The sequence below is a fragment of the Chiroxiphia lanceolata genome, chromosome 13, assembly GCF_009829145.1.
Source record: "Chiroxiphia lanceolata isolate bChiLan1 chromosome 13, bChiLan1.pri, whole genome shotgun sequence".
Taxonomy (NCBI): Eukaryota; Metazoa; Chordata; class Aves; order Passeriformes; family Pipridae; genus Chiroxiphia; species Chiroxiphia lanceolata.
In genome coordinates this window covers 2,668,534-2,681,747 of record NC_045649.1, presented here as the reverse complement: position 1 = coordinate 2,681,747, position 13,214 = coordinate 2,668,534, and the positions used below count along the sequence as shown (strand labels likewise).

General features: G+C 42.2%; 1 protein-coding gene across 5 annotated transcripts in view; it reads left to right on the top strand.

The window, feature by feature from the left end:
• The window catches only part of RANBP10 (RAN binding protein 10), a 60,928-nt gene that overhangs the window by 9,921 nt on the left and 37,793 nt on the right, over positions 1-13,214 (top strand). For all 5 annotated transcript variants that reach the window (XM_032701057.1, XM_032701056.1, XM_032701060.1 and 2 more), the window contains one exon: positions 7,178-7,230. In XM_032701057.1, the coding sequence (XP_032556948.1) occupies positions 7,178-7,230 (53 nt within the window). The remainder of the gene's footprint in view (positions 1-7,177; positions 7,231-13,214) is intronic.

Genomic DNA, 13,214 nt, shown 5'->3' with positions numbered 1-13,214 from the left:
GAAAGAGTGGGGTGCACGATAGCCGGGAGGACAGGATTCCTCCCAGATAGGTGTGGTTATTAGAAAAAATTGCAGGATGCAGGAAGCCTTTGAATCACAAACCTCTGGCAGAGTGGGACATCCCTTGTTTAACTCCTGGCTCAGCTGCATTGCCTTGGCTGAGCCACGTAATAAAATGCCAATCCCAGGAATTTCCACTGTTAATGTGAGTTCACAACTGAGCAGGGAACGACTGCTTTACTGGAAGTCGTGGCCTCCAAAACAAATTATTTAACATCTCTGGTTTAACTCTTCCAGTCTGGGCCTTGGTGCATGTGGGCATCCCTGCCAGTCTCTCCTTCCAGCTGTGCTGTGCCAGGGTGGTGCTGGCTCAGGAAAGAAGATTTCTGGGCTTGTGGCCATTACCCAACCGATGCTAAACCACTGTATTTTTTTCCCCCTTTGTTTCCCTAACTTTCAGATGGGGTGAGTTTTCTGTGCCATCTAGGTGAACCTCACAGCCACTTGAAAGAAGAACAGCATGGATTGTTTTACTGTTCTGACTTGGTACCTTTCAACAGGTTACGCAATAAGTACAAGGGGACCACACTATTGTTCTTTTCCTGGCAGAGCCTTAATAAATCTGCCCTGCTGATTGTCAGGATTAGCATCTGAGATGAGCACTCTCTGTAAGTTTATTGGAGAAACTCTTGTAGCTTTCTGGGTAAAGAAATGCTCCTTTTTGTTGAAAGTATACTGCCCTGGTCCAGTGAGGACCGTGGACTTACTGCTTTCTTCTTCCTTCTGCCCTGCCCCATTGCACATAGCAATGCCTCCCAAGTGCTGGGTGCTTTCCAGGGAGATGTTCTTTGCTCCTGGAATTCTTAAAACTGAATAATATATCATACAGGTACACATGAGTTCTGCTTCTATGTTCCCCTTTGTTCTACCCAATGAGTTCTTCATTCCTGGCCTGGAAAAGCCAAACAGATGCAAATGCTGGAATTTCAGCATGAGGTACTTGCTGTCAAAGGGCAGGTCTGTTCTGAAGTTTTTCTGCTGGGTTCACAAGGATTTTTGTGGGTTGCTCACACAGAGTAGCTTTAGACTAGGCAAAAAAAGTTTCTTATGTTGAGTTTTTGGCAGGCTCTCTGGGTGTCATGTTTGTTCTGGAGAAATGTCTTTTGACTCAAAGAATTGCTTCTCACATGGGTGGATTCCCCTTCTGGGACAAACTGAACTCAGCCATCAGTGGCTCCTCTACTCGTGTGACTCTGTAATGCTTAGAACAGCCTCTTTAACAGATCTCTGATTCAATTTAGGTCAGTCAAATATTGTCACTCCTCTGAAATAACTTTTCTCATTATTTTTCAGATAATTTCTGCCCAGTGACAATATATAATTCTTCCTGACTGAGTCAGTGCATTCGAGATCTTTTCTACCTTTAAGAGTTAAAATTTAATTTAGAAGTACAGTCATCATTTTGGCTTCCCATCTCTTTTCCAGGGAAAGTCTTTTATTGACAGAAGCAAAAAATATGTTTTGGTTTTTTTTTTAAATACACAGATTTAAAATGCAGCCTTGAAAACATCTGCTCTGCAGAATCCACCACACAAGTTGTCTTAGGAGCCTGAAATTAATACTGTCTTGTTTAGGTGTCACTGTGCTGGAGCAGCTACATGTTGGTGTTTACTGCTGAAGAACCTGGGAGCTGGGGAAAGGAACCAAAAGCTTTGTCTTTTTGAGCTTAATCTTAACCATGGTCACGGTGCTGGATGACCTAGAGGGAAGAATCCTGCTGGTTGCGTGTGGAGACATGAGGGGTTGCCACCAAGGTCCTTCATTCTTCTGCTGTGGCCAAGGAGAGCCAGGGCATGGATAAAAGAGGCTGAGCTGACCTTGTGGCTCGTGGCAAGTGTGGCTGATTCAGTCAGATTTTCAAAAGCAACCAGTGTTGCCTGGGCAGGGCTGAGGTGCAGGAGAAGTCTGGAAGAATTTGGTGCTATGGTAACTGCCGAGGCTGCTGGTGAGAGGGAACAAGACTGTTCTGACTGAATCATTGGCATGTGTCTGGGTTTATTTTTGTCAGGCTGCTCTATTTGGAATTGATCTACTGATGCAGCATTTTTGAAGCTTATATTAAGTGTGGGGGGCAGTTCCAAGTACTTAGTGTTCACTGCTGAGAAGGTGGTTTTAGGAGATCACTTTAGCCTGGCTTTTGTCAAGGTATGTATCTTTATATGCATCCATCACTACCTTTGATGGATAGCAGATACAAATGTGTCATTGTCCCAAATCCTAAAAAAAGATGTTTTTTTCCTATTTGAAAGTGAGTGCTAACATCCTTGTGTATCCTTTTTGTAAGAGGCTCTTTGAATCCCTCAAAAAGGGACTCCAGTTAATGGATACACCCTAGGGAGTCTGTCCACATCTGAAACCTCCAAAAGCAGGGGTGATACAGCAGGCAGACTATTGAGATTTATGTTGAATGATATTGAATGTCATAACTGATTAATTTAAAAAAACAAACAGGCAGTTGTTAGCTCGTGATGGTGCCCACAAATACTGTTTAACTGGTTTTGAGTTGTTGCATACACAAAACTGGTTTGGAGCATTTGGAATCGAGGAAGTGAGAAGCTCTTCTGCTCCAAGAAGTTCAGAAAGCAGCTGGTGCTTTTGGGAGTGGGGGAGTTGAAGATGAGTTGTTTTTTTTTCTCCTCCCAGTTTTCAAGAGAACAGAGTGATTTTTAGTCTGAGGCTTTGTCGATCTCAAAGCTCCATTTCATCCATTACTTCTGATGCATAAATTGATAGTGGTTGGGAAAAGCAAAGTAGCACCTTCTAAAACAATAACCAGCAGCCAAGTCTGTGACAATTTGTGGATATAAACTGTGGGTTGTGGAGCTGAAACCCAGCACAGTGAGAGTCTTTATTTTAGATTCTCTGCAAATTCTGTGTACAGTTCTATAGCCATTGTGTTCTTATTTTAAAGTTCATCTTGAGCTTTAAATGGGAACATGAGTTGAAAAGAAAAAAAATTGTGAACCAGGAAGGCTTGTGGTCCTGTTCTTTTTTTTTCTTTTTTTTTTTCCTAGTGACACACTTCCATGGTGTTGTGTATCTAAGTTAAAGTGTAATCTTAAATTTAGAATTTGTCGAGTTGTAGTACTTGCTTTTTATAAAAATACAGGCTTCCAGCCCTACTTTAAAGCTGTGTTGTCTCAAAATGGAAAGATACTATTTATGAGTTTTGCCCTTGGTTATGTGTGTGGGATTTCCTGCTGTACACAAAAGAAGGAGGATGAATCTGCATAGAAAATAATGAAGTTAAGCAGGATTAGCTGAAGTGGGAGGTGACCTGTTTTATCTGAGTTCAACTATTAGGTTATTTCCTCTACTTTCCAATAGTTTCCTTGGCATTGCCACCCCAGGCTTAGATGGTGCCTTTATATTCAGGCAGTTGGTGCTTTGAATCACAGCTCCCCTGAGGCTTGGACAGTTGGAAGAGGTGGCACTTTTCACTGCTCTCTGGAGCAATGTAGAACTTGAATTCAGTTCTGGCTGTGGACTGCTCCCACATGTGATTGGAAAAAAAACATGGCAAAACTCACCATGTAGTAAGAAAAACTCTGTGGCAGCAGAAGGTTCCAGACTCTGTAGGAATAAGGAAGTTGAATGCCAGCAAGAACTCTCTCTTATCTGCCAGCATGCTGAGAATGTGGCAAGGAAGAGCTGGAACACTCCCTGCAGAAACAGGGAACAATCTTCCATATTGTGCCTGGAAGGCTGGAAACATGTCCCCAAAATTGAGTTTATTATAGATGTATGACACATGACTGTGTGAGGCTCAGTTTTTAGATGCCATAAATGACTGCTTTGGAGAGGCTCTCATGAGTCAGGGAGCTCATGAGAAAGGATGTAACTTCTGACTCCTGCTCTGAGCAGTGCAAAAAATGTTTACAAGAAATGTGTGTTTAGAAGTTGCTCCACAGCACTGAACGTAATCACTCATGTTTGGTGTCCTCTGAGGAGTGCTGTAAAAGCCCCCCAGACCCTCCCACTTCAGTGTTCATCCAAAAAACCCACCACCCAACAACAAAAAAGCTAGAAAACAAACTTTATAAATTGAAAGAAGCTTGTTTAAGAATAGTTAATAAAACCAGAAGGGTTAAATGCTTTGAGAGGGTGTGGAGACCGTTTAAGAAGACGTATTGGAGGATCAGAGGAAGGTGTGTGAACTATTGGAGAGACTCAGAATGAGCTGACAGTTGACATAATTAGACATGGGGATGAGGGGTGAGAGGTGATAGGGATACACAATCCAAAAGTTGAAATTTTATTTGATGAGAAAAAATGGAAAGAACAAACTTTTAAGCTTGAAAAAACCAATAAGGTTGACCAGAATGAGTTGAGGGACATCTGGCTGAAGGTCTAAAATGTTAAAGGAGTGCTTTTCCCTCCCAAAACATCAGAGATGGGGGAAGCAAGCGGAGAGTCTTGTCAAAAGAAGAGATAACGAGGAGAGCTTTTTATGAAGGGCTCTGGAAAGGTAGGAGTGTTTAGAGGCTCACAGATGCCAGTCTTTTGCTTTTAAAGGATTATCCTTCTCATGTAAGAGTTAATACAGCAATGGTGTCATTTGTCAACAAAACACTCGCCAGTCTTTGTTTTTGAATGATCATCTGGTTCCTATTGAAGGATTAATACAACAACAGTCTTATTTATCCATAAAGCACAGGAACAAATCATTAGGGTTATCTGCTCTTCATTCAAGAGTTCTAAAGAATGAAATAGCTGAGCTGTTGACTGTGGAGTGTGATGTTTAAAAAGTCTTGATTACGGAGATGTGTGTGTATATTTTTTTTTTTCCAAGGGATTCAAAGGAATGAGACCACACAGTACTTACTCTGAAGTCTCTTCCATCCTTGAGATCGGGGTTGTGCTGTAGATCAGGAGCCAGCCTTTCCTGGATGATCTCATCTCCCTGACCCCCAGGAGGACGGCTGGGTTCAGCTGGTGTGATCAGACAGGACTCGTGGTGTACGTGTGGCCCTCAGGAAGTTCTGTCTTTCCTCAGCGTGGTCGATACCCTGCCAGGAGTTTGCTGCCTGTTTGCTCTCTCTGTTGGTCTGGGGAGGAAGGGTCTGGATCCTCGGGGAGCTGGAGCACTGCAGAAGTAGAGCATGTTTTTAAAAGAAGGGATTGACTTGTTTTAAGGCGCTGTAAAACTGGGTTTCAGGGATTTGAAATCCAGGAGGTCGCGCTGCCAAGATGTGGAGGGTACAAGAAAGACAAAGTTGGCCATGTTTGTGAAGATGGTCTCCTCTCCCAGGTAACAGAGTGACAGGACAAGAGGAAACAGCCAGAAGTTGTGCCAGGGGAGGTTTAGGTTGGATATTAGGAATAATTTCTTCGTGAAAAGGGTTGTCAAGCACTGGTACAGGCTGCTTAGGGAAGGGTAGAGTCACCATCCCTGGAGGGATTTAAAAGACATGTAGCTGTGGCACTTGGGGACATGGGTTAGTGGTGGGATTGGCAGTCTTTGGTCCATAGTTGGACTAGATGATCTTAAAGGTATTTTCTCACCCCCCAAAAATTCTATTTTGCGCTATTAAAGAGATCATAGGCTAAGATTTGATAACCTGGTAGGTCTCTAAGGATTAAAATTTCTATGTAAACAAGAAAAAAATCAGTTATTACCATTTCCATGTGGTGGTGACAATGACTGAGGTGGAGAAGTCAAGGGCAGGGAACAGTTTCTGGAAGGGACTTGAACCACACAACTTGAAGAAATGTAACTTTGGGGTCAAATTCTGAAATAATATTTTCAGATGTGATTAATGTCTTATGGAGCAAATGGCTGAGGAAGTCACTGGAAGAAAACTGATACAGTGGAAGAACAGCAGGACACTGGCTGTAGCCTGTTGGGATTTATACCTTTACGTGAACAAGAGCCCAACAGTGACTGTTCATTTCAAAGCTCAGTAACCTGAAAATATGGAAGTGTGTTGAAAACAAACTGAGCAGGGCAGCTGTGCTTTCAGGGATATTAAAAGAATTACAGAGCCATGCAAATTAACAGAAACAGAAGAAACAAAATGGGTGTGTGCAGTGAGGAAGAGGAGACTTTGTGAAGGCTGGCTGTGCCTTGCTGCCCTGCTGGATAGGTGTGACCTGATTGTCATGGGGGCAGAATGAACAATCCAAACTTGACACCAAAAACGTTCTCTGAGCTGCCTCTTGGAGTGCAGGGACAAGTTGTGTCCCAGTTCCGTGGAAAAATCAGCTCAGTTCTCATCTGCAGTAAAATATAATAATGGAGGAAGGGGGAGGGATAGAAACCAAAATGCACAACACTGTTATAGTGTTGTCTGTAATAATCACTGTGGGTTGGTGTTGTGAGTGATGCTGGTGCTTCTGGTTACCCCCTGCTTGTCAAGGAGGTTCCAGAACTGGAGTGTAGCAGGAGCATTAAGAGGCAGAGATGAGCTGCCATAGAAGCAGTTGAGTAGTCTGAGATTAGTTAACCTTGAGAAGAGACCTTCAGGGAGTGGGGTATGAATGAGGACTTGAAAATCCTTGAGAAATTGGACAGGGAAATGCTTTTCCTCTCTCTTCTAATTCTAAAAATGCAAGTACCAAGCAAAACTAGCTTGGGCAGGAATTGACTGGGGGGAGCTGCAGGAAGTTGATACAGAAAGACCACCTTTTGCTTAGGAAATTGTGTAAAATATATGGAAGAGTGTTCTTGGAAAGTACAGCTGTTTGCTCTCTCCTGTGCATCCTCTACCAGCTATTCCTGGACACAGTTCAACAGACTGGACAGGCATCTGTTCTCATATATCTGCCCTTATGTATTTGTTTACTCTCATGTAATATATCACCTGTATAAATGGGTTTTTTCCTGATATATGGGTAAAAACCCTTCACAAATACGAAGCCAGAAATTAAGTTGCTGACTCTTTTCTAGTCCTTCTCCTACCAGTTAAGAGCTAAAGAGTAGCTGTAGTCAGAAACCACTGACATTGTATCTTGGATTCAATAAAGACTTGAGTAATGGAAAATCTTTAGTGATTTGGCCATTCTTAAATAATTTGTGTGTGGGTTGAGTTTATTTTACTGCTGTATTTCTGCTGCAGGAAATCTTGTGCCTTGGCCATTTGGTGCTTGACTGATATTTTGTTTGGTTTTTTTGAAGGTACATGGGAATAGGACTTTCTGCTCAAGGGGTCAACATGAACAGGCTTCCTGGTAAGTCACTGTTAAGGTTTGTTTTGGCTTCCAGCCTGTGTTAAATGTTCATTTGACATAAAGATTTTAATTTATATCTATGAAGTAGTGCATGTGTGTTTCTATTAATAAAATGACAGGACTATAATTGTCTTGTGTCTGGAAGTTTCCAAGTTATTGAGTGTTATCCTAAACTGAGTTACTGGTATTGTCAGTGCAGCCATGATGATTTTAACAGACAATAGAAATTAATACTAAACTAATGAGTAATGAGGAAGATGAGAAGCTTTCAGACAGGCAGACTCTTCTTTGCATCTGAAGGTAACTAGGAAAATAATTTTGCATTTAGTCTGTATATTCCACTTGACAAATTTACAGGAAAGAATCTGAAAATGACAGGAAAATTGGCCCGTTGTATTGTCTTCTTTCCCTCTTCCCACTGAAAAACTACAGAAATGTGATAGAGTGGTATTTCCAGTTAATACTGTTGCTTCTTTTGTTTGAAATGTGTGTTTTTAGGTTAGCCTCTAAGTTGGTTAAGTAGCTTCTTTTAAGAAATAAGTAATTGGTAATCTTTCTTTAACAATATCCAATTTATTGTGTAAACATTTTTATTTCTAGATATGTATTGACTGTAGCAGGAATTCTTTCTGCTGTGTTTGAAACTGGAAGTTTGTGTTTGGTAGAAAGTGTAAATGTTCTTGGAATGCAAGAAAGAATGACAGCTGGTTCCCAGTGGTGGGGGCTTTTTTTTTGGCCTTGGGTGTTACTTCTTGTGGAGTTGTTTTAAAGCTGGAATCTGTGTCCAACCCTTGTTATGCATCTTGGTATCCCCAAAGGAGAATGTTTTGTGAATGTCCTAACAAAAGGCAGATATGGTAACTGTCTTGGGGGAAATGGTTTCAGTGGCACCCATGTTTTAAAGAATTTGTATCTTGTTGCAAACTGTGTTTGTTAATAATTGTTGTGACAACTGCAGTGTGTACACATCAGAGGGAGAATTGAGGTCACAGGGCTTTGTCCACTTGCAACTAGACCAGGGAAGGAGGAAGGCAGGACACTGCCAGTTTCCTCAAGTGATAGTTGGTTGCAAAGAGGTAGGAAATGTCAGATTTAGAAGTCTCTTTTCAGTCCTACTCTCTCTGCACTTCCTCTCCCCCGATCCTCCTGATCCAGGTGGGTTGTGTGCCATGCACAGGACTAAGTATGAGTCTGGTCCCATCATCTCTTCCCACAATTGAGGTGCTTGGCTGCTTGGAAAAGGGGTGGTTTGGTCATTAAGGGACCATGTTCTGTTCCAGAAATGGCTCTCTGGTATGTGTAATGGAAAGATGGGTGGGGTTGTCTTGTAGACTTGGCCTGCAGGTGGCTGGTTGGATTGTGCTTAACCTGGGATTGTCCTGGGGTTGTAACACATACAGGAACAACCTGGTTAAATACTAACCTGAGATGGTGTGTGCTGAGGGTCTGTGGTGTGCTGTCCTGGAACTGAACAGCCAGTGTAATTTCTTCTTTTGTTTTTCCTTAAAAATTAGCCAAACTACTTCTGATAAATGGCTTTAAAGCCCAGGAGTTACATGGGCAGTGTTTTGTGACCAGTTTGAGTCAAAGTGCCTGTACACTACTATTATTTCTAGAGTGCATGTGGCAAACGTGGAATTCTTTTCTCTCAGTGAAATAAAGCATAAAGTGAACTTGAAACTTGAGATAGTGCTTATTTAGCAATGAATTGTACAAATGTGATCCTATGAACCTGTTGTTTGTTTGATCACATGCAGATTATGCTGCCAAGAGTCATAGTTAGGTCTATCTCCCATCAGCTGTGTAAAATTAACTGCATAGCTCTGTATTACAGCTCAGTAATTATCCTTCTGGCTTTTGGAGAATGAGTCTGATTTTTTATTTATTTTTTTTTAGTATATTGTTCAAGTAACTGAAGTGAGAAACACATTTCCAGGGTTAACTGTTATCAGGTCCTTCACAGAACAGAGTAAGTGAGAGCTCACAAAGACGTGACAGACTTCGGAGTCTTGACTTGGCTTCGTGTCAAAGTGTAATTTTAACTTTCTGTGACCTGAAATCCTGCCAGGTTTGTCTCCTTAGACCCTTTCTAAGTCACTGTAACAGATTGATTTTCACTCAGTGTGCTGCCAGGGCAGTATGTAACCACTACAAGTAGTGGCTTGGGAGCCCAAAACCTGGTACAGGAGCCAAAGTTGGTCCCTTTCTTGTTCCCACTTTCAGTGGCACCCTGGTAGTCCTAATTCAAAGAACAGTCTTGCTGTTGGGTTCTGTCTTAAACTCCTTTTGCCTCCCCTGAGGACAAACACTTTGGCCATATCCAGTTCCAAGTCAGGTCATTTGTGCTTTGTGCCAAATTTATTTTGGCTTCAGCCCAGCTGGGTGCTGGTGGGGGTAGTGCTGAGCTTTCTCTGAAGGTTCAAGTGTGAGCATTCCCTTAAACTGTTCCTCTCTGTGTTGGGAATAGAGACTGCTTTTAGTTGGAGAGTTCCCTGTCCATGTTTGACTCAAGGTTTCTGTGGGCTGTGCTTTGAAATTCAACCAGCAGGTCTGAAATGATTGTGGAATTTTTATGGTGACTTTTGTGAGCCTGACATATCTTGATGATTTTGAAGAAAAAAAACACTTACTAATAAACATTCCACCTTAAACTAGTGGCTTTTATTGAAATGTCTGCTCATTTCTTTCCCCAGATTACAACTTTTTTCTCAGGTACTCAGCATTTTGGCGTTTGAGGATGAATTACATGTTGCAGCTGAACTGATCTAACTCAGTGTCACCAAAGGAGAGAAACCTGACCCTTCCCTCCCCCCTACCCTGTCTGCACAGTCCCTCTTCCCTGGTGCAAGCCTTGGGCTCTGGCATTTGTCCCTTCCTTGGCCAGAGGGAGCTTTCAGGCCACACAGGAGCCTGCCTGCTCTTCTGCTGTGTTGGGGTTGTGATGGGGTGGTTAATTTACCTTTGCATCCTCCATCCTAACATCTCAAGGTCCTTCTTTTAAATTATTATTTATTTATTTATTTGTTTGTTTGTTTATTTATTTTTCTGAGCCCAGCTGAAAATGTGTTGGTGGTTTGGTACAGGTTTCACCTCACCTTCATAAAACAGAGAAGATAAATGTCCTGTCTTTAATATGAATAAGACATGCACACTGGAGATGATTCTCCCCTGCACGAGATGTTCTGCTTTGGTTCAAGTCCTTCATGCTGTTGAGAAATAACATTTAATTTGTTCAAGCTCTTTGAGGGTAACCCAGCAGGAACATACAGCCAGGCAGAAAGGGAAGGAGGGATGATTCCCTACCGTAGCAGCAAGGTCTTAATTCAGCCTGAGATGTTGTGAAACCACACCCTTAGGCATACCCTGCTTCAGTTTCTTAAACACCATCGATAGGATCTGACCAATGACTTCGGGAGACTTTAAACACCCTCTGGTTAATAACTGACTTGCCCTGCTGTGCAGCTTTGCACTTGCTGAAGGGAGTGCCAGCTTTCACTCACCACTCTTTGGTTTTCAGAAACCTTGATTATTGTTTCAGCTCACTTTTCAAACAAAAAGATACTGTGTGGCTTAATCACTGTCTAGCCGCTTCAAACTCTCTCTTAAAAGAACAAGCTTTCAAACTCAAGAATGTTTTATAGACTTGAATTAGTGTGCAGCCAGATAAGCCAGGAGAATTTGGTGTAGAGAAACCTGCTCCCTAGTGGGATTTGGCTGCTGGGACTGTGGTGCCTTAAGCCAGGTCAGCAAAACCAGAAGTGGTTTGTCCAGCTGTCCTGAGTGTCTGTTCAGCAAAGAGTCCTTGTGAGTGACCTTTTTCTGTAGACAAAATGCAAATGATTCCTGGGAATTAAGACTTCCCCATGGGCCCCTCCTCTGTGAAAGCCATCCCTCCTCCTCCATAAACCACCATGTGGGTTTTCCATTTCAGCTTTGTTTGGAGATCCCTTCCTTTCCTTTGTATTCTTCTCGTGCCCATAGGTTTCTGTTGACATTGGTAGGTAGGACTTTATTTCTTCTCAGCTTATCTTGCATGCTATCAGAGGACATACAAGTAGGGAAGGCTGTAGAGGACTCTCTTTTCTTGTTCCTTCCTTTGAGAGAAAAAAAGTTACTTGTTTCTTCCTTAGAGTTTTTCAGGCAGGTGTGCTCCTCTCTGGGAGGAGCAACCAGAGAAGGGAGGCTGGATAGATGTTGTATCATAGAATCATAGAATATCCCAAGTTGGAAGGAACCCACAAGGATCATTGAGTCCAGTTTCTGGCCCTGCACAAATAAAATTCTCATATTATTCCTCATCAGAGTTGGGGATGGGTTTCTGCAGAGGCTCTGTCCTCAGATTTTCAGACTTCAGCTGGGCAAGGCTCTTGGCAGCCTGGTCTAACTCTGAAGTTAAACCTGCTACAAGAGGGAAGTTTGTCTAAAGACCTCCAGATGTTCCTTCTAGCCAGTTTTGGTTTGGGTTTGGTGTGGGATTTGTTTTTTTTTTTCTTTTGTTTCCTTTGATTGCCAGGGAATCTCTATTTCAAATACATTTAAAGAAGTTTTCTGGGTTGTCACTTTCTGTGACTCCACTGACAAATGAAGGGCCTGTGCTAAAGGACTCAGTCCCAGTGGTAAATGTAATAATTACAGAAGATGAGACTTCACCAAATCATCTGATCTGAAGTGAATTCAATTATGCATCAGTCCTGCCTGACAGGTGTGTGTCTAAACCAGCCTTTCATTATTTTTCTGGCAACTTCTTCCAACACTGTCCTTGTATTGGAAACTTTTCCTCATGACTAAGCTGAATATCCTGTGTAGTCTAAGGCCATTACTCTTGGATCACGTGGAGGTGGAGAATAATTAATTTCTTTCCTCCTTGTAGCTATATACGTGAAAACCTCTATCACTGCTTTGTGGTCTCCTCTCCCCATCAAACATCTCTGGCTCTTCACTCTGTTTGTCATGTTTTCTTGATTTGTGGCAACTTCTGTAGAGCTTTTCCAAACATTTAACCCCTGAATTCATCATGAGCACCAGTATCTTACTGCTTATAGTAAAGAATACATTAAAATTCAGAGCAAGTCCAGAAAAGTGACTCTTATCCCATCTTGCAAACAAGGGCAAAGGAAAATCCTTACCAAGCTTTCACAATTCCTAAGGCTTAAGCAGAAAAGGGAGGAGGGGAAGAAGCTAGATGGTTATCTGGGAAAAGAAGGCATTTGGCTTCTAGAGCAATCAGCAAAAGTATGGGGTTAAATATATGAACAGTATGTGGCAAACAAATAGTGATTCAGTCTGCTTTCAGATCCTCCTGGCTGCATCAGCAATTTGGACACGCAGCTTGATTTTCTATCTTTAGAAGTAATTTCTGTCAAATTTGTTTGTTTATGCAGTTGATGAAGCAGTGTCTTAAAGTACCTTATGGTGTTTGTCCTGCTGCAAAGTCCTTTCAGAACTATCCTTAGAAACAGTTGTCCCAAATGGCACATGGGATTTCCCTACAGTGCCACAGGAGTCTTAGATAGACAATGGTGCTCACACTTCCTTGCCCCTCTCATTGGTATAACTCAGATGGAACTTCTCCTCCACTCTCTTTGCTGTGTTTTGCTTTTAGTTCAGCTGCAATTTTAATAATGTGGTTTATCCTTTTTGCAACTTGTTGACACATAAGGAGGGCAGATGGGTGGGAAAAAAAAAGATGAGAAAGCAGTGGCAGTCCAGACTGCTGGCAGTGTCCACTCCGTGTGTCAGGTATGAGTGAGCAGATGTCAGGCTGAGGTAAAGCTCCTCATGGCCTGCTGAGTGTGTAGGGAACCTTGGAAAAAGCTGAATTCTCTTCCTCCCCTCTGTTATTATCCATAAAGAAGGTTAAATGCTGAAAAAAAAGCATGGACACCTCCAATTTGCCTCCCCCTCCACCCCAGTTTTGTTTTTAGTGTTGCTGTGGTTCTTCATGGAGATCTTGAGACCACTGAGGTTTCTAGTTAAACCCCTCA